The sequence below is a fragment of the Hippocampus guttulatus genome, chromosome 7 (assembly GCF_054856545.1).
Source record: "Hippocampus guttulatus isolate MCC_2025c chromosome 7, RoL_Hgut_1.0, whole genome shotgun sequence".
Taxonomy (NCBI): domain Eukaryota; kingdom Metazoa; phylum Chordata; class Actinopteri; order Syngnathiformes; family Syngnathidae; genus Hippocampus; species Hippocampus guttulatus.
The window spans coordinates 21,767,283-21,790,702 of record NC_141267.1 but is presented as its reverse complement, the minus strand read 5'-3'; the positions used below and the strand labels follow the sequence as shown (position 1 = coordinate 21,790,702).

Below are 23,420 nucleotides of genomic sequence, written 5' to 3'. Positions count from 1 at the left end.
GCTGAAGACTAATGGAGGGAAAAGACGAGTGAGGGCGGATGAGAGTGATGAAGAGAGAGAGTGGAGGGGCGCGAGAGAGAGCGAGGGAGGGAGGGAGGGAGGCTGGGTGAAGGGGACAGACCGCGCGTCAAGCTCACATGAACCTCGGCGTCCGCCCTGCTCCACGCGCAGGATCGCTTTCAGCAGCACGCCGGGTACGACAATCCAAGCTTGACTTTCTTTTTTCTTTCTCACCATTTTTCTTTTTTTTTTTTTTTTTTTGTGGCTTGCACGTGCATGGAGGAGGTCCTCCTCATCATCATCATCATCATCGTCCATGTTGCCATCACAGCATCACCTGCAGCCACTGGCGCCTCATCATCATCATCATCATCATCATCAGTATCAGCAGTGTTGACTTGGTTATAATACAAGGGCTCAGCCCGAGTGTGTGAATCACATCAAGGGCTTGGGGGTGCAGTTGTGGAGTGGGGAAGTGGGGGCGGGGGGGGGGGGCGCTACATCAAGTAGGTCACTTTATTTCATGTTGTTATTATTATTATTATTATTATACTGTCCGGCCTCTTAACAAGACAAGGTCATGCCGCGGGCTGTTTTAGTGCGTCTCTCCGCGAACTTGGGAAGCACTAACAAGCAGGGCCAGATGTGCGTGTGTGACTGTGTGTGTGCACGCGCGTGTGTGTGTGTGTGCGTGCATGCGTGTGATACTGATGTTTCTTAGATCATGCGAGCAGGAAATTCAAAAAGTCCCATCGGAAAGTGAGAATGGATCCACTTATCAGCATTCACCGAATCCTTTCTGGAACGTGCAGGAAATGTATGGAGGAGGAAAAAAGATATCATTCTTTTAAGTCCAACTTTTAACAGTGGTTAACTTAGGTGTACATTTGAATTTGTTTTAGTTTTTTTGGGTTTTTTTGCATATTCTGAGAGAATTTTCCATTTTTTAAATATACTTTTTTTTTTTTAACTAATAACATATAGGGCAGCCTAGTGGTCCAGTGGTTAGCAAGCCGACCTCTCAGTGCAGAGGTACCGGTTTCAATTGCAGCTGCGGCCTCCCTGTGTGGAGTTTGCATGTTCTCCCCTGGCCTGCGTGGGTTTTCTCCGGGTACAGGAGGGCCGGATTCGAAATCATGACATCTGCACTGTGAGGCGAACGTGCTAACCCGTCAGCAATGTTAAATTCCCTTCACTTCAAAGTCTTGAAATGGCTGCTTCAAACCAATGGGGCCAATTTCCTCTTGAATTTTGCGCACGGGTCCTTGAATCTTTTTCATGTGTGTTGCTATGATGGACATGTTCATCCAATTTTGTGTCACTCTGTAAAACTGGTGTCAGTTTTACAGTTTTTCAAACTTTCTCGAGGCCGTGGAGGCTATTTGGTTGTTTTAGGGGACAGGAAATCTAAAGAAAGCAACACTTCCCAACGCCGCTCCTAATAGCCTGCATTGTATACTTTGTCATTTTTCTGTCTTGCCCGTGTTCACTTGCATTTTCTTTATTTTGTGGAAATGTCAAAAGATTAATGACTTAATACGGTTTGTGTGAAGTGCCTGTGTGTAATTTGTTTGTGTGATGTCTCGGCTGGCATGCAAACTAATATTATCGATGAGCCTCATGAATGGTTTGTTTGTTTTGAATAATTTCAACGACTGAAGACAGTCATTAAAATAGGATCATGACCGTATACGTGCTGGATGCATGGTGTTGATGCTTGATGATCCTCGCACTCAGAAAGACTTTGCCGCCATCTTGTTGCATTTATACGCAAGGACACCCCCTTTTTGTGTCAATTCCTTGCATATTTTGACTATTTATGGCAGGGCTCGTTTCCCAAACCCACCAAATACCATCAATTCCCTGAATTGCTATATAGACGTGCATGTGTGTGTGTGTGTGTGTGTGTTCGTGTTCTTGTCTTTTAATCTTCATGCGGCACAAATTTTGACATTCGCCTTTTAGTGTTGGGACATTTTTCCTCATGGCGACATTTTGTCTTGTCCACATGAGGAAAATGGTTGAGGCCCTTTCACCCCTTTAGCCATGCGTGTGTGCCTCTATTTGTGTGTGTGTGTGTGTGTGTGTGTGTTCTTGTCGTTCTACCTACATGTGACACAAATCTTGATATTCTACCATTTCATGCGGGGACATTTTTCTTCATGAGATGCTTTCACTCCTTTTGATGTGTGTGTGTGCGTGTGCATGCATGTGTGTGTGTGTGTGTGTGTGTGTGTATGCGCGCGGGTGTGCGCACTAAGAATGGGTGAGAGCTCTATAAGCACTAAGGCGACCAGAGATGCTCAAATGGGACCGAATGTATCTCCGCTTTGGTCATTTCAGCCCGCCAAGCTTGTACCCTCTCATGTACTTTAGCCATTAACCCCCCCCCCCCACTCCTCCCTCCCTCCATCTATCTATCTATCCATCCATCCAACCATGCATCCATTCATCTCCTTTCTCTTACTCAGTGCCTCCATCTACGACGAGATGTAAAAGGCCTGGCATGCATTGCACGGCGGGTTCTATTTTTATTAAGAAAAATGGAAGTTGTTGCGGAGCAAAGTGCGACGGGAACAGCGATTTGCCATTTGGAGTGATGTCGCCACTCATCATAGCGACCAGCAAATCACACTTTCAGTTTCATGCTTACGCACGTGCGAGCGCACGCACACACGCACATGCACACAGTCGCAACAAGAGTGAATGACACAAAGCCGCCAAAGCTGAGCTGTGCTAAAAAAGCACAATAACTGCAGAGACAAAAGTGCTTCAGAAGACATACTTTTTTTCCGTATATATATATATATATATATTTTCTTTTTGGAGGGATTTAAAATGAGGCTTTTACATCGCTGGTGTGAAGCGTTACATATGGATGATGATAAACGGTGTCATAAATGTGCTAATCCATGAGGCGAGCGTCTCTTTGGGAGGGCGTTGCGTTGGGAATTCTCTGGTGTGGTGAAAGGGAACATACCCTACTTGGAAACTGAAGTGGGTGGTCTCGTATGGATCTTTCATAGTGATGAGATGTTTTAAATTACATATATTGCGAGAGTGGTGAGGCGTCGTATCAACGAATACAAAAAAAAATGTGTTCATCATATTAACCATAATGACAACAAAAATGAACGATGTTACAATGCAATGCTAGTGACAAATGATTACAGATTGCTACCTTATTTATTTATTTTTTATAATGTATCATTCAGACAGACATGAGGCCATCAGTAGTAGACTGATCTTTGCTTTTGCAACTGTTGCAAGCATATAGCTGATGGATTGAGAGCAACGTTAGCTCTTTTGGTTTTTTATTATTAATTTTTTTTTTTTAGACACTTGCGCCGTTGTGGGGGTTAACACAGCCGACTTGCTTCCCGGCCAATGGGAATGGCTCCTCTCGGTTCCTTTAAAGTCAGTGCAGGAGAGTGCGTACAGTCTACATGGCTGGAGTCCATGCAGGAGATTGACGTGTGTCAAGTACGTTTATCAGGAACTGCAAGATCTCCACATGCGGATCATGGAAAGAAAGTCTATGAGATCCATCACACATATCCACGGAGCTCACAAATCTGCCTGCACCTTGATCAAATCCACCAAATCACCTTCCACCGCCTGCGCCACGACTAAGACCTGCTTCCAGCTGGTCTAATGTTTAGTCTAATTTCAGCCACCAAATTGTCTACTCTGGAGCAGTAAAGTTTCTCGAATCGCAAATCTGAACTGCAGTCCGGAACAGACGAAAAAAAAAAACTTTTGTCTTTTGTCAAAATTGCAACGCTGCTCCAATCTCCGGTGATTGGTGAGCCCTGCGCAAAGGAACGATATGCTAACAAAAACTGCAAACCCGAAGCTGACAAATGCAGATGGCTTCACATCTATCCAAATGATAGCGAAATGAAATGAAATTGGAAAAAAAAGTAAGTGTATCGTCACTTTTGTTCCATGCTACAAAAGATTTATTTTGATGATACTTCCTAAATGTGTGTGGCAAGTGTTACAGCGTGCGACTCGGTCGTGAGAGTCTGTGATTGACACGGCAACCAATGAGAGCGTCTCCTCCCCTTCCACTAGCTGGCAAATAGCATCACCCCGAAAGGGTTCACGGAACCACGAGTTATTACGTAGCGCCGCGTTAACTGCCGTGACAATGTTGGGTTTCTCTTTTACGCCCTCGTCAAAAAGCGGCCGGGGGGCTCATTTGCATGTAAATGGATCAAAGCGCATTTGTTTAGTCGCCGTCATTATTCGCGCCACGTTTTAGCCGCCGCATTGATCACGCACGTGGCGGAATTTCCGCATTTGAATCCGGCACGTAACTTTGACCAGATCTGTTTTCACGCGTGTTTGTGTGTGTGTGTGTGCGTGTGTGTGTGTGTGTGCGTGTGGATAATGCCTGAGCGCCTGCCGTGCGTGCGTGCAAAGAAGAGATAACAGATGCCAGCAATTTGGGTTGGGGTGGAGGGGAAGAAGAGGGCGGGCGGGTGGATTCAGGTGAGGCGTCCCAACACCGAACAAGGAAGCAGTCACGTCATGTTTTTGGGGAGGATGAGATGAGATGAGATGTGATGAGGTCGTATCATTGATGTTGATATCTAATGGGCGTCTTAAGGGCAGGCGCAGTCAAGAGGGGGGTGGGTTGCCCATCTTGAGTGAGGTCATCATCTGTCACCTTAAGGCCGCGGCGGTGTCAGAGCGCTTCTAACCACAGGCCAATAAATGTTGGCTGAAACCAGTTTTCTGTCCACAAATAGCATTTAAGTGATTCCCAACCAGGCCCATCAGTGAGCCAATTGAATTGAATTTGTCTGAAAATTATTATTATTATGTTGTTGTTGTTTTTTTTTTTTTGTTTTGAGTCATTCACTGCCGGACATTTTCAAAGCAGTTCCCCAAATCGTCAGCCATTGGAGAGCATTTTGATGTATCTTACGTGGCCTGTAGAAAGAATCTTACAAGCACCACCCCAAAAAAAACCAAAAAAACCCCCCAAAACAAACCATTCGTCTTTTTTTTCACCTGCCGACAAAAAAAAAACGTTTCTCTCGTCACTTTTTGCTTTCTTTGATATTCGGCAGTATATAATGGGTCGATTTCAATATGTATCAACACGGATTTCTGACCAAAAAGTGTCAGAAATGTGTCCTTCTTTTTGTGAAAACCCCTTTTTTTTTTGTGACACCGCAAACACTAAACAAGATATTTAAAGATATACAAGTAAGAAATGCATCTATGCAACTAGTTGAACGTCAGTCCTTTTTTTTTTAACACGCTGCTCCTCATTCACTCCATGAATTTCATCCTCTTTTCTCACTACACACTACGATCTACAGCGACATGTACTCTATTTATTCTGGATGTTTGCATACTCTTCTTTGAGTGTGAGGTGACCTAAACTTGTCCGATTTTCAACGCGTTGCTGTTGCTCTCCCTCGTAGTTGACTTGACAAGCAAAGATTCACCTCTGAATCTTTATCTTCTACTCAAAAGCTGTGCCGAGCTTGTCGTCAAAATGAGGCAGTGCTGCCATCTGCAGGGATCTGTTGGTCATTACAGCTACGTCGAATCTCGAATTTCACAAAGCTGGGTGTCGAAAAACCTATTTGACAACAAAATTCGTTTCGATCGGATTACAACATTTTTTAAAAACGTTACAAAATTGCCATGCTGCAGAGAAGTACAGTAACTCATTTTGAGGGGACCCCCCCCCCATCCCCCGCCGCTATCTGCCTACCAGCCCCTTGTTATGTGGTAAATCGGCCTACTTATGTCAAAAACAAAAACAAACAAAAAAAAAAAGGACTTTGGTAAAAGTACCGAATCAAAGTCGAAAAATAAATAAATAAAAGAGTACAATTTGAAATGTGCTTCAGCACAAAAGTGAAAAGCGGAACAGGATTTTCACCATCAATTATTTACAGTTATGATAACTGGGTACGAGGAACAAATAAACATCACTGCATACAAAATAGTTTCCCTCTTCGAATGAACTCGCGTCGCGCTCGTACTGGGAAGAAGAAAAAGTGGACAAAACACAAGTGCACTTTTGATGATGATGATGATGATAAAATAAAATCAAGCACTAGAAAATCATTAAACAAAAAATCTTTGAAGATATCGTTTTTGTTTGGGGTTTTTTTTTCCCTGTTTTTATTTCAACTGCTGCCCAGGATCAAAAATCACCAATGTGAATATTTTACGCTTCAAAGTGGCGTTGCATTTGTAAAAATCACCACACAAGTCAATCATCCAAACACACATTTCATGGTCTGGGGTTTGAGTTTGGCTTCTTTATGCGTGCGTATTTGTTATTTGTTATTTTTATTTCTTTTTTATTGTCCACATTATTTTTACAGCCGACAGAACAAATAAAATGACAAATAATAGCCATCAATTGACGGAACAAAGGCCATTTAGAAAACAGGCTGACGTCGTTGACGCCGATTTTTATGCTGATGAAAACACAATTGGCATGCTGATGACAAGATTGTAGCCACTTTATTTTTTCACAAGATGTCATGCCCCCCCCCACCCCCCACAAGAGCGAACCCTCCAGGCACTCAGCAATTTTCCCCATGCATTTTGAGCATTTTTACCTCCCGTTGGACTTCAACTATATTACTGGGTGTCACCCCTGCCTCCCGATCGCCTTCCACAAGCGTGGCCCCCGTCCCCCGTGTCCCTTTTTGCATCTACTTTTTTTTGCTGTGGTACTGCAGAAGCGGTTTCACCCCTGCAGGGGGAAAAGAAGAAAGTAAGGTGTATACGTGACGGCGCAATCACTAGCGCAGCAAGTTTTGGGCACGCTTTCAGGTCAGTTCAGCGGAGGTCACCCGCGTTCTGACACCCAAAATTGTTGACAAACATGGTGAAAAGGCCTCAGGTTGGTGTTTATCCAAGTCCTTACAGCACGCTCGTGCATATTTTTGGCCATTTTTATTTTTCTTGGCATGTTTTACGGTATGAAGTTTAGAACTCCCATCGGTTCCTTTCATCAGTATGAAAGACATTGTCATTTCTTTCAAGTTTTCTCAGTGCAGTTGCACCTTGTTTTCTTGGATTGCTAATCGTGCGCTCTTTCTGCAGCTGGCAGAGAGGGCTTTCACTTTTTTTTCTTTTTTTTTAATTAAAATATAATTGTTCTCAACGGTCACCTCCACTTCTTGAAATTGCATCGTTCATTTGTTCCACCGGAGCGTGGTAAGCCATTAAAGGCCTCTTACAGGAACGAAGAATATTACATGAATTTGCTCCAAAAGTTGATGAATTGTATAATCGGGTTGAAAAGAAAAGTTTAATTCTTCACTAAAACCGATTTTCGCCAGTTGTATGATTAAATCCGCTCAATAGGAAGAAATTAGACAATAGAGTATACATCAGGGGGTGTCCAAAAAATTTTGTGCGGGGGGGGGGGGGGGGTGCGCCTACCGAAAAATGGAAGGATGAAAGCACCAAGTCAGTCAAGAAAGCAATTTTACATCATTTGTTTTGTCAAGTTAACTTCATCAGCTTTCTTTTAAAGGTGTTAAGGAAAATAGTTGAGGATTTTTTTGGCTTCAACTGTATATTTCCCGGGCGGCCCGGTAGTCCAGTGGTTAGCACGTCGGCTTCACAGTGCAGAGGTAACGGGTTCAATTCCAGCTCCGGCCTCCCTGTGTGGAGTTTGCATGTTCTCCCCGGGCCTGCGTGGGTTTTCTCCGGGTGCTCCGGTTTCCTCCCACATTCCAAAAACATGCATGGCAGGCTGATTGGATGCTCTAAATTGTCCCAAGGTGTGAGTGTGGGCGTGGATGGTTGTTCGTCTCTGTGTGCCCTGCGATTGGCTGGCAACTGATTCAGGGTGTCCCCCGCCTACTGCCCGGAGACGGCTGGGATAGGCTCCAGCACCCCCCGCGACCCTAGTGAGGATCAAGCGGTTCGGAAAATGGATGGATGGATGGATGGATGTATATTTCCCGTACATTTAAAAAGCAGAAGTTGGAAAGGACAAAATTGAGGAAAATTGGCAAGGAAGTTTCATCCCATTTGTGTTGAGACAGCGAAAGCGGTTCAACTGGCCACTTAAGAGTCCAGAAAGGTTAATGAGCTATTTATGACTTCTCTCCGGTGATTGAAATGGCAAAATTGCCAAAGTCAAGTGTGCAATATTCCTTTTGAATGGAAGCCTTGTGAATATGTGTCCTTTGGAACGATAAGAGCAACCTTTCCGCTGTCCTGGTGGCGAGACAATCAAAGTGCCTCCTACAGCTGCAAAACTTCGAGATAGTGGGGGGGCGGGGGTGGGGGACGACTTGATGAACGTCTGGCTTGTTAGGGTTCACTGCTTTGTGCTCTCTGGTACTTCAGTCAAGTTGTCATAATGAGTGAGACGAACAAGGAGGTAGAGAAGATTCTTTGTTGAACATTCATTCTTTATTTTACTTGTTGTTTCTCCGTGTGCTAAGAATCATAAACCTTTTTTTTTTTTGACAAACAGAATTTGCACAACATGATCCGGCGGAGCACGGAGAAGATGGACGTCAACTCCTCAACGCTCGTCCACTGAGATTTCAGCGATGAGAGGACACGTCGTGCTTCTTCTTCTCTTCTTGCGCGCCGGCCGCGTGACTTCGCAAGATCTGCTACTTCGGCCGTCTTCGGGCTTAGCGGCTAATCTGGGCACCGGGCTCACCGTGACGCAGCGGAGGACTCGTGTGGAAGTCGAAGGGCCAATTGAGGAGGGCTCCGCCGCGCAGGGTGAGCAGAGGTCACGGGAGGCAGAGCCGGACGGAAGGAAACCGCAAGGAACCGGGCGGCCGCGATCTCGCCGGAAGAGGAGCTGGCTGTGGAACCAGTTCTTCGTCATTGAGGAGTACCGAGGCCCCGAACCTGTGCTCATCGGACGGGTAAGTGGAGCCAAAATAACGATGCATTGTGAGCACAATGTATCCCATTCATTTCAATGGGAAAAAATGATTTGAGATAGGAATGTTTTGAGAAAAGTGTTCACGGAAGACATTCAATTCCTCTTTTTTTTTTTCCCTAAACAACAATTTTGGCTTTTATCATAGAGAAAAAAGTCAAACAAGAACCAGTATACAATATCACACAAAATAAAATAATATCAAATGCAAGTCAAATAAATACAAGTAAAAACGAGCTAGCCAATCAAACGGATGCGTATGGGCGTTTAACGTGACTTCCTGTTTATCGCAGGCAGGGGAATCTTCTCACCCGTCACAGCGACAAAGTGCCACAGATGCCCACCTGAAAGCATGGTGGCCCCGAGGGGGAGCCCCCACTTGTGGCACTTCATAGCTTTGCTCTCATGTCGCCGCCAGCACTGAGTCAAAGTGGCGAGGCGTAACGCTAACAGGAAAGCGCTGCCAGCCGCTTCGGAGCCCGCACGATATACTTTACAATGACAGCCTAGATTGGTTTCTTAGCCGTGCGCCGTACTCCTCATAAATGTTTAATATCCCGCTCTGCTTGTTATTGATACAGTCAGCGCGCGGCGCTAAAGCAATCAGGGGAATGCTACTTCCATATTTGCGCAATAAAGTCTGGGCGACGTGTTAAGATAAAGCCTCGTTTCTCCTTGCAGCTCGGATTGTTCGACTGAAAATCAGAGGTGGCAAAAGTACTCAAACATCAGTCAACATACGGATACTTTTGGAACAAAAACAGCGGTGGCGAAGTTTGGAGTAGAGAAGTTTGGATTCCACTTCAATAAGTTACAACGAGCCACGGAGAACTAGAATGGCAAACTCCGCCTTGTTTTTACAGAAATTGGGATTTCCCTCAGATTTGACAGAACCATCTGTCAAATCTATCAGTATTTCATGAAAAATAATAAATAAACTTGGAAATCGGGGAACTCATCTCTAAAGGAACCACTGTGCACATATTCTTTATCCTTTGTGGAAAATGTCTCAGACGTAACAGTCTCTATCTATATCTGTAGAACAGTTTATACTCCCCCAGGTGGCCAAGGCCCACATACCAGTAGCAAGACAAGGTCCATTGAATTGAAGCAAGAAAATGCTTTTTAAAAATTTTTTTTTTAAATATTCTATTCCAGTGGTGTCAAACTCATTTTTGTCGCGGGCCACATTTTCGTTACCGTTTCCCTTGGAGGGCCGTTGTGAAACCATCGAAAGAAGTCGAATAACTGTTGATTCAACTCTTAAGTTACTATCATGGGGGGTTTGGGAACAAGAAAATGCTTCGAACATTTCTCTTATTTATTGCATATGAGGATTAAAATTTTTGCTTCTATGTTTGATCTGCTTTTGCGGGCCACATAAAATGATGTGGCGGGCCAGATTTGGCCCTCAGGCCTTGAGTTTGACACCTGTGTTCTATTCAGTAATATCCTTACTTTTTATCACTAAATATTTTTTAAATAAATTGTACTATTAAAGCATGCTAGTTTTTGTGTAAAAACATTTTTTGCAACGGCTACAACAGATTACGGGCTTTGCCATTCATTTCAATGGGAAAAAATGATTTGAGGTAGGAACGTGTTGAGTTCCAAATGTGTTCACGGAAGAAATTCAACTCCTATCTCGAGGCGCCACTACGTTTTTATTTTTTTGCACCACTTGTGAAATTGCCAAAAAGCGGCGTCTCCACCTTTGCCGCAGGAGGTGGAAGCAAGGTGGCGGCTGAGTGCCGCAGCGCGATTGTGCTTTCGCCGTTTTGTTTGCCAGGCGGGGGAGAGACGTTTTTCCTTCCTTTTCACACTGACTGAAGCACAGCAGGCCTGAGACAACAATTACACTCAGCCCAGGAGGGGGTAATGGGAGAGCGCGCACACACACACACACACACAAACATATGGCTTTGAGGAAGAAACGAAGGCAAGGGGAAGCACGAATAAAAAAAAAAATATATATATATATATATATATATACACTGTATATATATCGCTTATCGCGCAAACTGTATGGTGTCGGGTGCGCAATTATGACTTTTTTTTTTTAATCCTCATCGTTATCCTCCAGCACAGATGTACTTTGAGCTTATGTTCGACCCCGTCGACTGCCTCGCACGCATGCTCCAGATGCACGCCCACCAGCCACTTCATTAGGAACACCTGCACTGCTCGTATTCTCACAATCCGGTGAACCCCGAGCATGATGTCTCGGCTTTTCACGCTGATTATGAGGGAGAGAAAGGCCAACATGTTCGATGTCGGATATGTTTGGGCTCCTCACACTTGAACAGAGTTGATATGGTTAAAAAAAAAAAATATTAAAAGATGACGTTTCAATGTTTTGTGCTCAGGCCGAAGCCTTGAATAATAAAAACATTTCGCTTTGACGCCATCTTGTGGTATCTTGAAGCCAAGGAGTTAGTGCCAAGGTTTACCCCTCCGATATACGGTAAACATATTCATAGACGCTTAAACTTACTAAAAGACACTTTTTAAAGTGTTCTTTAATGCCTGCTGTTATTCTCTGACTCGCGTGGTTCTCCAAGTAAGAGGCAAATCGTGCTTCCTTTTAATTGCCACTCCCAGCTGACGTCTTTAAAATCCTGACCTGATTAAACAAAAGAGCATTACACACTCTATGTATAATTGCCAAAATGTTCTCCCAAACCACAAAATTTTATATTGATGAAAGTTCAGTCGCTTGATGTTAACATGCAATGCAAAACGCCATTGACCGGCTAACAGAAGTTGTCATATAATTTTATATTATTATTTTTTTTATTCAAGACTGCCACCTACAGGATTGGAGTGAAACAGCCTCGCCAAATGTATCGGATACGCATTTGCATATGGTTCGGCCTTAGCGGAGGTCTGTGCGTGTTTTGGAAGGACTTTCGAGTTGTAGTGACACAGGATGAGGTCATGATTTCAGAGTGAATATGCGCGGCCTTGTGAGTGAGTAAGACTGGTGAGATTACCATGAGCACATGTGGCCTGAGGGCGCAAGGACGGCCAAGGTTCCTGGTCAGAAAGCTCAGCAGCTGACTAATCTCTTTGCAGCCTTGCCATTTCTGCACACTCACACGCATGCGCGCGCACGCAGACACACACACTCGTCCCCTTTGCTTTGCAAGCTTGCCACGCAACACACGCTTTTTTTTTGGACTTGCAATACATTCATGTCCATATAAAATTAAAAGGAGAAAATAATTAGGGGGGAATTTGAGGGGAAAAAAAAAATATATATATATATATATATATATATATATATATATATATATACACACACACACACATAAATGTTTCCTGACAGTTAAAAGCTATTCCATTAATTTGGTTGAAAAACAGACATGAAAAACACTTAAAATATATATTTTTCAATTTATCCTGATTTGATAGTTCAAAAAATTTTGAACTATCAAATCATTTTGGTAAAATGCTTGGCGGGGTTTTGCCATTTTTTTTTTCAGATTTACAGGCCAATTTGTATGTATTTTTGCAATTGTGTAAAAAAAATTAAATTTTCATCAAACATATTTTCTCCGCTGAAAGACAGGTGTGTGACAAAATGAATTCTACTTGTGGAGAAATTTTATGAAGTTTTTGCATTATCCTGAGTAGGAAAGTTTATGTATGTGGGGACAATGCTTCAATTGAATTTGGGGCGGGGGTGAAAAAAACTTGACACCTCCCCTGGCTTGTGTGCGTGGGTCGAGTAAACAAGCATCAGCATGCTCCCATTAGTGCCGTCAACACACACATACACACACACACACACACACACACATGCACAAACATCTGGTACCATTTGTTTCTCATTGACTGACCGAGCACGTCACGCGGTAACGTGAATCACGCTGGACGTGCGCTACAAGCTCCACATAACATATAATTGCCATTTTCTGATGATATTGCGTATGACTGGACATCTTTTTGATGTGATTTTTCTTTTTCTTTTTTTTTAACGTTTTACATGATGTCTTGTCAGAAATGCACCAAAATATGAAATGGAACCTTTGAACACACACACCGAGCAGCAACACATACAAACTAAAGGGGATCAAATTGTGCATTCTATCGCCAAAGTTTTCAACCACACCGTTTTATTTCTTGATATCCTCGTATTGTTTTAATTCCACCAAAGCTCTTCGAGAACGGCCCTTTCCAGTCAAATGAATGTGAATGTCAATTAGCGGCCAATGCAAAAGCTGTTTGTCTTTTGCCCACCAGCTGCACACGGACATGGACCGAGGGGACGGACACACCAAGTACACGCTGGAGGGCGAAGGGGTGGGCTCGGTGTTTGTCATCGACGGCAAAACCGGCAACATCCACGTCACCAAGTCTCTGGACCGCGAGGAGAAGGACCAGTACCGCCTCACGGCCACGGCCACCGACCGCCTGACGGGCCGCGCCCTGGAGCCGTCCTCGCAGTTCATCATCAGAGTGCAGGACATCAACGACAACCCGCCCGTCTTCCCCGCCGAGCCCTACATCGCCACCGTGCCCGAGATGGCCAACATAGGTACAATATACAAAAATCAACCCCAATTTTTTATTTATATTGGGGGGGGGGGGGGGGGCTGGAACGGATTAACGGCGGTTCCATTCGTTTCAAGGGGGAAAGGTGATTTGAGATGAATTGATTCATCTCAAATCACGTTATCTCTAAATCATCATACCTCAAGTGTACCGCCACTGTGTTCATTATTACATAGGAAATAAGCATTATGATTAAGCCACGGAATAGTTTTTGCATTATTTTCCAAATAAGCCTCCGAAAATGTTTTAAGGTTAAGTAAGGGTTCGGTCTTTGAAATTTGAATACCAGAGCCGCCACGTATGAATAATACATTTGTATTGAGGCATTTATCAAGCCTTTGCGCTGACTGACATTTTCTTCAGTACCTTTCATTCACAACCACACACACACACACACACACACACACACACAAAATGACCAAAGTCAGTCTTTAGGGGGGGGGGGGGGGGGCCGTAATCTCTACACAAACATTTCAAACAACCCATCCAATCATCTGGCGAGCCGATTAGCATTAACGCCTGCCTTTGCATAATCCACTTCAGCGCTGCGCAAAAAAAAAAAAAAAAATCCAAACATAAGCATTATACACCAAACAATCATCCGGCAGGTGCATGTCGCGCTCCAATGCTTGCATCATACTTTCGCTTTTTTTTTTTTCTTTTCATTGTCAACATATGGACGGACATCCGAGCTTATCCTGTATTAATCCGCTGGGCAATGCGCAACGTGTTTATTGAACGCACCCGCAGGCACGTCCATCATCCAAGTGACGGCCAGGGATGCCGACGACCCCACGTATGGAAACAGCGCCCGACTGGTCTATGCCATCACTGAAGGACACGACTACTTCTCGGTGGACCCGCAGACAGGTCAGGAGCGAAAATAAATGAAGAAACAAAAGTGTTGCTTTGGTGTCATCTTGTGGCAACAAACTATGTTGAGGTGAGTTCAGGCGGTTCAAGTAGTGCTTTGCTGCCAAACGGTGACTTTTTTCGTGCAATTTCCAGCTAAATTCTTGCAATATACTGTATATGTTTTTTGCATTTAAAAATTTTACATAAAAAGTCAATCATAATAATGATGTTTTGCAGTTGTTCCCAAATGTAGTTTTTGAGGGAAAACAAAATAAGCATTGTTGCTGGAAAAACAGTAATGAATTATTTTGTACAAATTTCAACTAAATTCTTGTAGAAAAGTCGCCTTATCCGTGGGGGTTTTTTTTTCAATTTTATATGCAAAAGACTGCATTCAAATTAGTTTTTCAAACAAAAACAAGACATTTTAGTGGCTGCTCATGTCCACTCACTTTGTCCGGATGACGCGTGCACATTTTGCCAGCAGTGCCGCTTTTCATTGTCCCAGTTGAGCAAGTTTGACGTCGATCCCGAGCGACTTGGTGGCGCTGATTCCAATCAGTCTTTCCTCCATCCCTCCTCCGCTCAGGCATCCTGAGGACCGCCGTGCCCGACATGGACCGAGAGACCCAGGAGGAGTACGTGGCGGTACTCCAGGCCAGAGACATGGGGGGCCACCTGGGGGGCCTGTCGGGCACCACCACGGTCACCGTCAGGCTGAGCGATGTCAATGACAACCCGCCTAACTTCCGACGCAGTAAGTAGCAAGCGCAGTTAGCTTGCGCAGCCACGTAGCTCACTTTTCCCTCCTCTTCCTCACATCAATGCTACTTTCTTTAGCTAATCAATGGCTTTTCCCATTGTGTGTTAGCATTAAGCTAGCGGACTTCAAGGCAAAGTTACGTGCTTTGTTTGACGACACAAGCTGTAATCCCGTGAGCTGCTCGAGTTTGTCCGGGTTCAATTGATTGCACGGTTCCTAGCGGCGTTCCGCTAACCTGCGGCAAAATGACATTCGTCCTTGCGAACGCTCGTTTGCCGTTCGTCTTTTGCTTCCGCGGCCTCCGACGGGCCGCGCCTGGTCACGCGGGAGTGAAATAGCATGTCCATCTCCTTCCCTGAACCGTGCTATTAATAATTCACGTTAAAGTTCAGTGCCGTACGCTTCAATAGGCAGCCAAATCAGCGGCGAGACACTCGGGTCGGTGAGACGTATGCCACGTTTCTCTGCGCCGTACATCATCTCTGTGCACGCGCCAGGCGGCCATTCGTCATCGCATTTAAAGCCATTGCCAGCTCGTTCCTGTGATATATTCGCCGGCGTACGTTGCTTTATAGAAGCTGTTTAATATTAACGTGCCGCCAGTGTGTTATTTATTCACTTTTAATCCGACTGCTGTGAAGCGCCACCGCTGCCCCCACCGGGCCCGTCGCCCCGTCCTTTACTAGCCACAAAGCGCGGGGTCATTAATTTCTTTCGAGAGATAATTAAAGCAAACGTTCCCGTTCGGGACATTGGTTGAATGCGAAGGGGGTGTTTTTCTTTTCCTTTTTATGTGTGTTGCTTTTCTTTTTGAACAACCATTACAATACAGCGCGGCCTATTTGAGTCATTAACTGTCACCAAGGACGCTCCCTCCAATTAAACCGGCGCAAATGTGTGATTTGGCAAGCAAACCTCTGGCTTAACTCGCGCAAGGCCAGGACGGCCGTGCCTTGACTTAGAAATTTCATACGTTCCATGGCAATGTTTTTCACTCAAAACAATCTCGACTCATCTTTTGGTATTGAAATGAATGGAGATGCCTATTAATCCGTTCCAGCCCTCCCTAAAATACCCACAAATATATGAGTAGTTTGTTTTTTTTGAGTCAGAGTATTAGCATGCTGCAGTATTGTATCGAAAAAGATGCAGTAATAAGATAATCTCATAAAGTGTCAAGAATTAAAGATTGAGGGCATCTTGATGGTAATTCAATTCATTGGGCATTGTGCTGCTGCTTGTTCTGTGCTCACTTTGGCCACCAGGGGGCGTTATAATACATACTACACAAAGATGTGATGCTGTAACACATAAGACGACTGTTAAAATTGAAGTTGTTGAAAGCTTTATAATTACCACATTGTTGATGCTAGTTCCTTTAGCCCGTCCATGATGTTTCCCTTTATGAGTGAGCATTAAGCTATTAGACTTGCGTTGAAGGATATGTCCTTTGATTGAATACATAATGCGTAAATAATCAACGCCAATCATTTTCCACTTGATCCAACATGTCGCTTCACAATGTTGGATGTCATATTTTTTTGTTTGTTTGTTTGCCCCCCCCCCCCCACACACACACCCCCACGCAGGTGCATGGGCATTCTCCGTGTCAGAGCTGGCGGCGCCGGGCGTGGAGGTGGGCCGTCTCACCGCCACCGACGCCGACGTGGGCGACAACGCGCTGTTGGACTTCACCATCATGGACGCTGAGGAGGCGCAGACGTTCAACATCAGTGCCAGGGAGCGGGAAGCCATCATTGTGCTGAACAAAGTGAGCACTTCCAACATAGCGGCCCCAAGAAAAGAAAAAAAACATTCTTTTTTTGTTGTTGCTGCTGACAATTAATCAAGAGGCCACTCAGAGTGTGGTCTGTGGCCAACGGGCCGCCAGCTGCCCATCCCTGATTTAGAGTGCTCAGTTGAGCCGTACCACAGCAGTGTGCGACCGGGCCGTAATGGCTTGTTTGGCTCGTTACTGAAGCGCCCGGGCAAATTTTACACACGCTCCGCTTGTGCCGCTCATCCCACAAATGTGCATTTATTCCTTAATTGACAAAAAGCATCGTTAGCGCCGAGAAATCGTCCGCCAAACTCACATTTCCCGACATAATGTTCTATGTTTCGCCATTAAAACTGTCTGTGTCATTCCGTCTGTGATCAGCACGGAAAAATGTATTAAAATGAGCAGGTAAATGTGTCTTTGTGCTCAGAGGGTGGGGGTGCGGTGAGGGGGGGGGGGGGGGATTCTTAACGACATTTGCAGATTATGACAATACAGCCAATGTTAAATTAAGTGTGCAATTCAGGTCCCGGATGAGAATTAATCCACCTCATTAGAGCCAACCGGTGAGATAAAACAAAAGTCCAAATAAAGATAAAAGTAACTGCAAAACACTTTTTTTCATCACGATATACGAATGAGCCACGGTGTTTCTGCAAATATTTTACATCTCAAGGGACACTTCCAAAACAAGAAGGCAACCATGCTCAAATATTTAATACACTAATTTCACTTTTGAGCGTGCTTGAGGCCATGACAGTAGTTTTTGAGTAGTTGCGTTTTACCGAACGACGTTTTGAAGTCAATAAATAATCGATTTATTCATTGCGATTTCAACTGCAATCAAAATGGGATTCTTTATCATCCAGCCCGAATGGGTACTAACCGGTGAAAAAAAAACATCCAGATTGTTTTCTTTTTCGACGAACCAGCTGCTGGACTACGAGACTCGCAATTCGTACTCGTTCACCGTGGAGGTGGCCAACCCCCTGGTGGACCCCCGCTACCTGAAGGACGGTCCCTTCAAGGACCAGGCCATGGTACGGGTAATGGTCCTGAACGCCGACGAGCCGCCGCGCTTCTCCCAGGCCCGCTACCATCTGGACGTGTCGGAGAACTGCCCGCCCGTCTGCTCGGTGGGCCGCGTGCACGCCGTGGATCCCGACACGGGACAAAGCGCCAACATCAGGTGTTTATCAGCCCATCGCTCACCTCCTTTGTCCCCACGTTCGTTCGCTCGCTCACTCTTCGGTTGTTTCCCGCCCCGCAGGTACTCCATCGATCCTCAGTCGGACCCCGAGGCTCTGTTCCGCATCGCCTCCGACACGGGATTCATCAGCACGGTGATGGAGCTGGACCGAGAGCGGGAGCAGTGGCACAACATCACTGTCATCGCCGCGCAGAGGGGTGCGTTTCCAGGGCCCCCCCCCCCCCTGTCGGAGACCGGGGCCCCGCTGCTCGTATATCAGCCAAAGCACCGTCTGCAAAGTGCGCGGTGGAACTAATGGAACTTCGGCGATGACTTGATGAACATTTAGAGCTTTTCCATTTGTGTTCAGACAACCCCAATCTTGTGGCAAGGGTGCTGGTTGCCATAGAAACACTGGACCAGAATGACAACGCGCCCGAATTGGACAGACAATACACCACATCGGTTTGCGACTCCAGCGCCCCGGGGCAGGTCTGTCGCATGTTTCCTTCCTGCATTCTGATGGCATCTATGGAAAGCCGTTGAAGCACTTCATTCCGCTTCCTTGAGATCCACCTCAAGGTCCGTGTGCTATTTTTTTCCGTGAGTCGCATGACGTCCATGTCCCGCAGGTTGTTCAGGTTCTACGCGCTATCGACCGAGACCAGGGAGGGCAGGACGCGCCGGTCCACTTCAGCATCGCACCCGAGTCCAGTGCCGCCCTCAACCTCTCCATCAGGGACAGCGGAGGTATGACATGACCGGGTGGCCGAGTACGGTACAGAATGAAATAAAGGGCTGTTGAGGGACAGTTAAAGGACGGCAGCAAATGGCGATGCAAGAACGTCGAGGCAGAATACGGGATACACATTTGCAATGCGGTGGTAACTCCACTTATGAAATTCATTGGTTCTGCAAGAAATGTCTTAAATTTGTAAGTTGAGATGCGTTTTCCATGTAAATGCCCTAATCCGTTCCAAGCCCCCCCCCCCCCAAAAAATTCAGACATAAATGTTTTCTAAATCATAAAAAAGGCATCAAAATATGTAACAAATACATTACAATTAGATGATTGCACAATAAATGAGAGTTGTGCATCATGTCAAAAACAAAGAAGAGCGTAAAGAATAAAAATGTTGGTCATTTAACCTTCAACTGCGTCCTCATCATTTTTTGCCCTCTTTAGTTCACGTTCCCTCTCAGAAGTGGTTGTTGCCTGGCGTTTTGTTTAGACCTGATCCAAGAACATTTGCTTTTGTCGGCTTTTAACGATCCTTTGAAAATGTCCAAGGCAAACGTCAGCATAGTGAGCCATCGCCCGACTGGTCAAAACTTTTTCTGGGTGATTCAAATTTACGTACAACTATCGGAACACCTTCTGGGCGAATGAGGATGATGCTGCATAGACACATCTCTATCTATCTACACTTATTGACACATACGGTTGATGGGATGCCAGGATGATGCTCGGTAATAGCCAATGGCAGAGCAGCTATGAGTGTGTTGCGTTCAGGAAACTCGGAGCTGCGAGCAGCAGCCTACTGTATTCCGTATTTTTACCTTTCGTGTCTTGAAATTTATTTCGTACCAAAAGGCAATAGTTTCCCATTGAGGCAATTCGGAACTTGAACATTTCGTATGAAGAGACGTTCGTAAGTAGAGGTACCACTGTACTGATCTGCCCGTAGACCGCGGAGTCAAAAGTGAAAGACAGTGAAGAGTGATCAAGATGTTCAAGGAGAGTAAAGGATGTCAACAAAAAAAAAAAACAGTCGAGTATGTCATGTATGTTAAGGGCCAGTAAAAGAACGGGAAGTAAATGAAGGGAAAAAGACAGAAGAGGATAAAAAATGGATGTTGAAGTTGTGCGCTGACTCACGATGCCGTTTTGCCGTCGTCGTCCTCAGGCGTGACGGCCAGCCTGGTGCTGCAGTCGTCCTTGGAGCCGGCGCCCGGATACTCGTCGTCCTTAGTCAGCCTCTACGTGCCGGTGGTGCTGCGAGACGGCGCTTCGGGCTTGGCCAACACGGCCACGGTCACCGTGACCGTCTGCCCGTGCCTGCGGGGCGGCATGCGCACGGAGGAGCGCAGCCCCCGGACGCGGGGGCGGCGATGGGAGCGGCGCGCCGTGTGCCGGCCGGCGCCCTCCGCCTCGCCCTCGGTCGTCTTCACCCTGGTCATCCTGATGGCGGCGCTGGCCTGCGTCACCACTCTGCTGGGTAGGTCGCCGGTTCTCCGAATGAAGAGGGCGATGCGAACACTAACTTCCGCAAAATCATTTGCAGAAATGATTACAGTAATCCCTCGTTTCTCGCGGTTAATGGGGACCAAAACCACCCGCGATAAAGGGAAATCCGCGAAGTAGAGACCAATTACATATATTTTTAAAAAACTGCCCCACGTGGGCCTTTGCGCTTGAGCAGAGCACACTAACACACACACACACACACGCACACACGCACACACAGCCTAGGATCTGCAGCAGAGTGTTTATGATTAGTCAATTAAGGTTGTCTAGACAATTAAGGATGGAGAGACCTGCTTTTATTCTTATAAGTCTCTCTCTGTCTCTCTCTCTCTCTCTCTCAGCACCACACATACACTCACCTGCACAACCATGTGTGTACGCGCACACACACACACGTGCCCCACGTGGACCTTCAGCGCTTGAGCAAAGTGCGCACACACTAGCACGCATAGTAAACAACACTTAGACACTGATTTTTGCGGACTTCAAAAAAAACACTTTTTTCTTTTTAAAATGTTCACCGATGCCACGAAGCCGCGATAAACGAACCGCGAAATAGCGACGGATCACTGTATTACATGGACCCCAAATGTATTTCTGGCCCATAGTGGTGTGCGCGCTGTCCCTGTCACTGAGACGTCAGAAACGAGACGCCCACTCTTCCTTGGAGGACGACGACATCCGGGAGAACATCATCTCCTATGACGACGAGGGCGGAGGCGAGGCAGACACGGCCGCCTTCGACATGGCCGCGCTGCAGAGCATGCACAGGATCCAAAACGTGCACAGGAACATGTGAGTTGGATGGCAAGTGAGAGGTCGCCGTGACTGTTCGGGTGTGAAAAATCAACTTTGGGACAGTCACAAAGTGTTGCTACTTGGCTGCTCATTGCCTCTGCAGATGGTACACACAACAGAGCGCGCCCCCCCCGCGGGCCAGGACGTACAGTGTGACCCGTAACCCCCACCCGTGCCCGGAGCCCGAGCAGCGGCCCGGCTCGGCGCCCGTGTACGGGCGGCTGTGCTACGGGGTGCACACGCTGCCTTCCCTCCGGGACTACTACTATCAGGCGGGGCCGCTGCAGGCGGGCGTGCAGTTTCCTCCACCGGGCCGCCGCCACCCTGCCGCCGCTCCGATCGTCCGGAACCAGCCGGCGCAGCGAGGCCCTCCCGAGGCGGGACGAGCTAGTGTGTTAGCGGCGCACACGCTGAGTCGGCTGACGGGCAGGACTGAAGATGGAACAAAGATGGATGTTGACACACACAAGCAGGACCGCGTTAAGGTAACCGTTGAGGTCTCGTTTTGAGATGCAGGAAGTAGCGTTGATTTATTATTTTTTTCTGCAGATCACCCCAGCGGAGGTCCAGTCCGCGCCAATCAGCGGTCCGGCCAGTCTGAGCTGCTCCGACCCGACCGGTTCTTCCTGCCACAGTCCCAGCAGCTCGTCGGCCAACCAGACCCTGATCAGCACCGGCGCCACCAGCTGTACCGTCGAGGACACCGACACCGACTGGTCGCTGCCGTCCATTTCCGAGCGGAGTTACCCCAACGCAAAGCTTCCCGTTTTCCCAGCGACGGACACGTACAGCATCGTGGGCTCGCTGAACGGAACCGCCGCGGCGACGACTCTACCCAGGACGATACCTGACAACCATCAACCCATACGAATGGAGGACTTGCTCAACTTCCGTCTGAACCGGGTGACGTCCGACCCGTCGCAACCGCCGTACGACTCGCTGCAGACTTACGAATTCGAGGGCCGCGACTCACGGGCCGAGTCGCTGAGCTCACTGGGGAGCGAGGACGGGAAGGACGACGAGCGAGGCGAGAACGGAAAGGACCCGGACCCGACGGCGAGAGGCATGGAGGAGCTCAACGTCAAGTTCCAGCGGCTGGTGGCGCTCATCAGGGAGAGGAAGAGTAGCAAGGAGCAGGAGGCGGGCGAGGAGCCCGCCCAGACCAGCCAGGTCCAAGCTGCTCCTTCCCAGACCGCCGAGATCCAAGAGAAGGCGGTACTGAGGTGGGACTTTTGAGGGAAAGCATTTGCATTCCCGCTTTAGTCCCACAAGGAGGAGGCCCCGCGCGAGAACCTGGAGAGACGACGGGCCTGATTTACGAAGAGCCCAAATAGCGGACGCTAAATTCCGTGTTTATCCATTGAACCGACTGTGGCAGCTTTCATGGTTTCGAGCGTGGGAAATTGCCGCAGAACGCAGCTTGAAGTGACGGAATTGGAAGTGTTGGTCGAGGAGGCAAACAACCATGACTGAGAAATCCAGCGGCCCGCTAATTGCTTCAAAGCCACGCGGTCATCGGATTCGTCCTTCCATTCGGCTTTTAAAACCTCAGCCAGAAAGCGTGAAAATGTGTCCTGCAAAAGGCCGCGAGCGACTGTCCGAGTGCTCTGAACTGAGCCAGACACGAGGAAAGTTTTTGTCATACGCGATGTGGCTTGATTGCTTCTTGTGACTGGCTTCGTGTCAGCCCCCAAATTCAGACGCTCCAAAATTCTAGATTAATCGTGGTAATGGTCTGTCGCAATGATTTTTGTTTCTGTAATTTTAAAACCGTCGACGCAAACGTAGATGAAGTCCTCGCTGTCTTTTGCCCCAATAACGCCGGCTATTGGGTTACACAAAGCGGCGCCGTTTGCGGCTGCCTGTCAGTCGCACCTTTCGAGATGCAGAATCAGTCGATGCAAATGTTCTCATGTCCAGTCTCTCGGCTGACCTGGGACCACCTTTGGAATATCCAGAGCACGGCGTTTCACGATCACCTCCCACCACCACTGTCATTTCACAGCCGCCGCGATGGCAAACGCACAGATCGTCTTTCACTTTACACGGTGGGCATTTGAATAATGCACTCGGGCTTTCAACACGAAACCGATGAAAAATGCACATTGATTTGCGACGTTCATTTCCGGCACGGCCGTGAAAATCTGCAACGTTGGAAAAATGGACCCTCATCAATTATTGAGCAGGATATGATATTGAATATGAATTGGACTGATCTGATTGGTTGTCACTGTTGAAGCCTGTTGTGTTCTTTTGTCAAAGTTCAGTAAAACAACAACCTTGTGCAGGTAAAAAAAAAAACAGTTTACTGCTGTTGCTGATTTT

The 23,420-nt window shown here is 46.7% G+C and overlaps 1 protein-coding gene across 2 annotated transcripts; it reads left to right on the top strand.

The window, feature by feature from the left end:
* Nucleotides 1–128: 128 nt before the first annotated feature.
* cdh24a (cadherin 24, type 2a) lies at nt 129–23,416 on the top strand. 2 transcript variants are annotated; one of them, XM_086116072.1, is made up of 14 exons: nt 129–194; nt 8,480–8,888; nt 13,151–13,445; nt 14,213–14,332; nt 14,907–15,074; nt 16,670–16,851; nt 17,793–18,049; nt 18,131–18,267; nt 18,420–18,541; nt 18,682–18,799; nt 19,957–20,268; nt 20,906–21,092; nt 21,199–21,580; nt 21,645–23,416. In XM_086116072.1, the coding sequence occupies exons 2-14, from the start codon at nt 8,559–8,561 to the stop codon at nt 22,329–22,331; spliced, it is 3,297 nt and encodes a 1,098-aa protein (XP_085972198.1). In that variant the 5' UTR covers nt 129–194; nt 8,480–8,558; the 3' UTR covers nt 22,332–23,416. The 2 variants fall into 2 exon arrangements, with proteins under 2 accessions (XP_085972198.1, XP_085972197.1); XM_086116071.1 differs by having other exon boundaries at nt 18,131–18,348.
* The last annotated feature ends 4 nt before the right edge of the window (nt 23,417–23,420 follow it).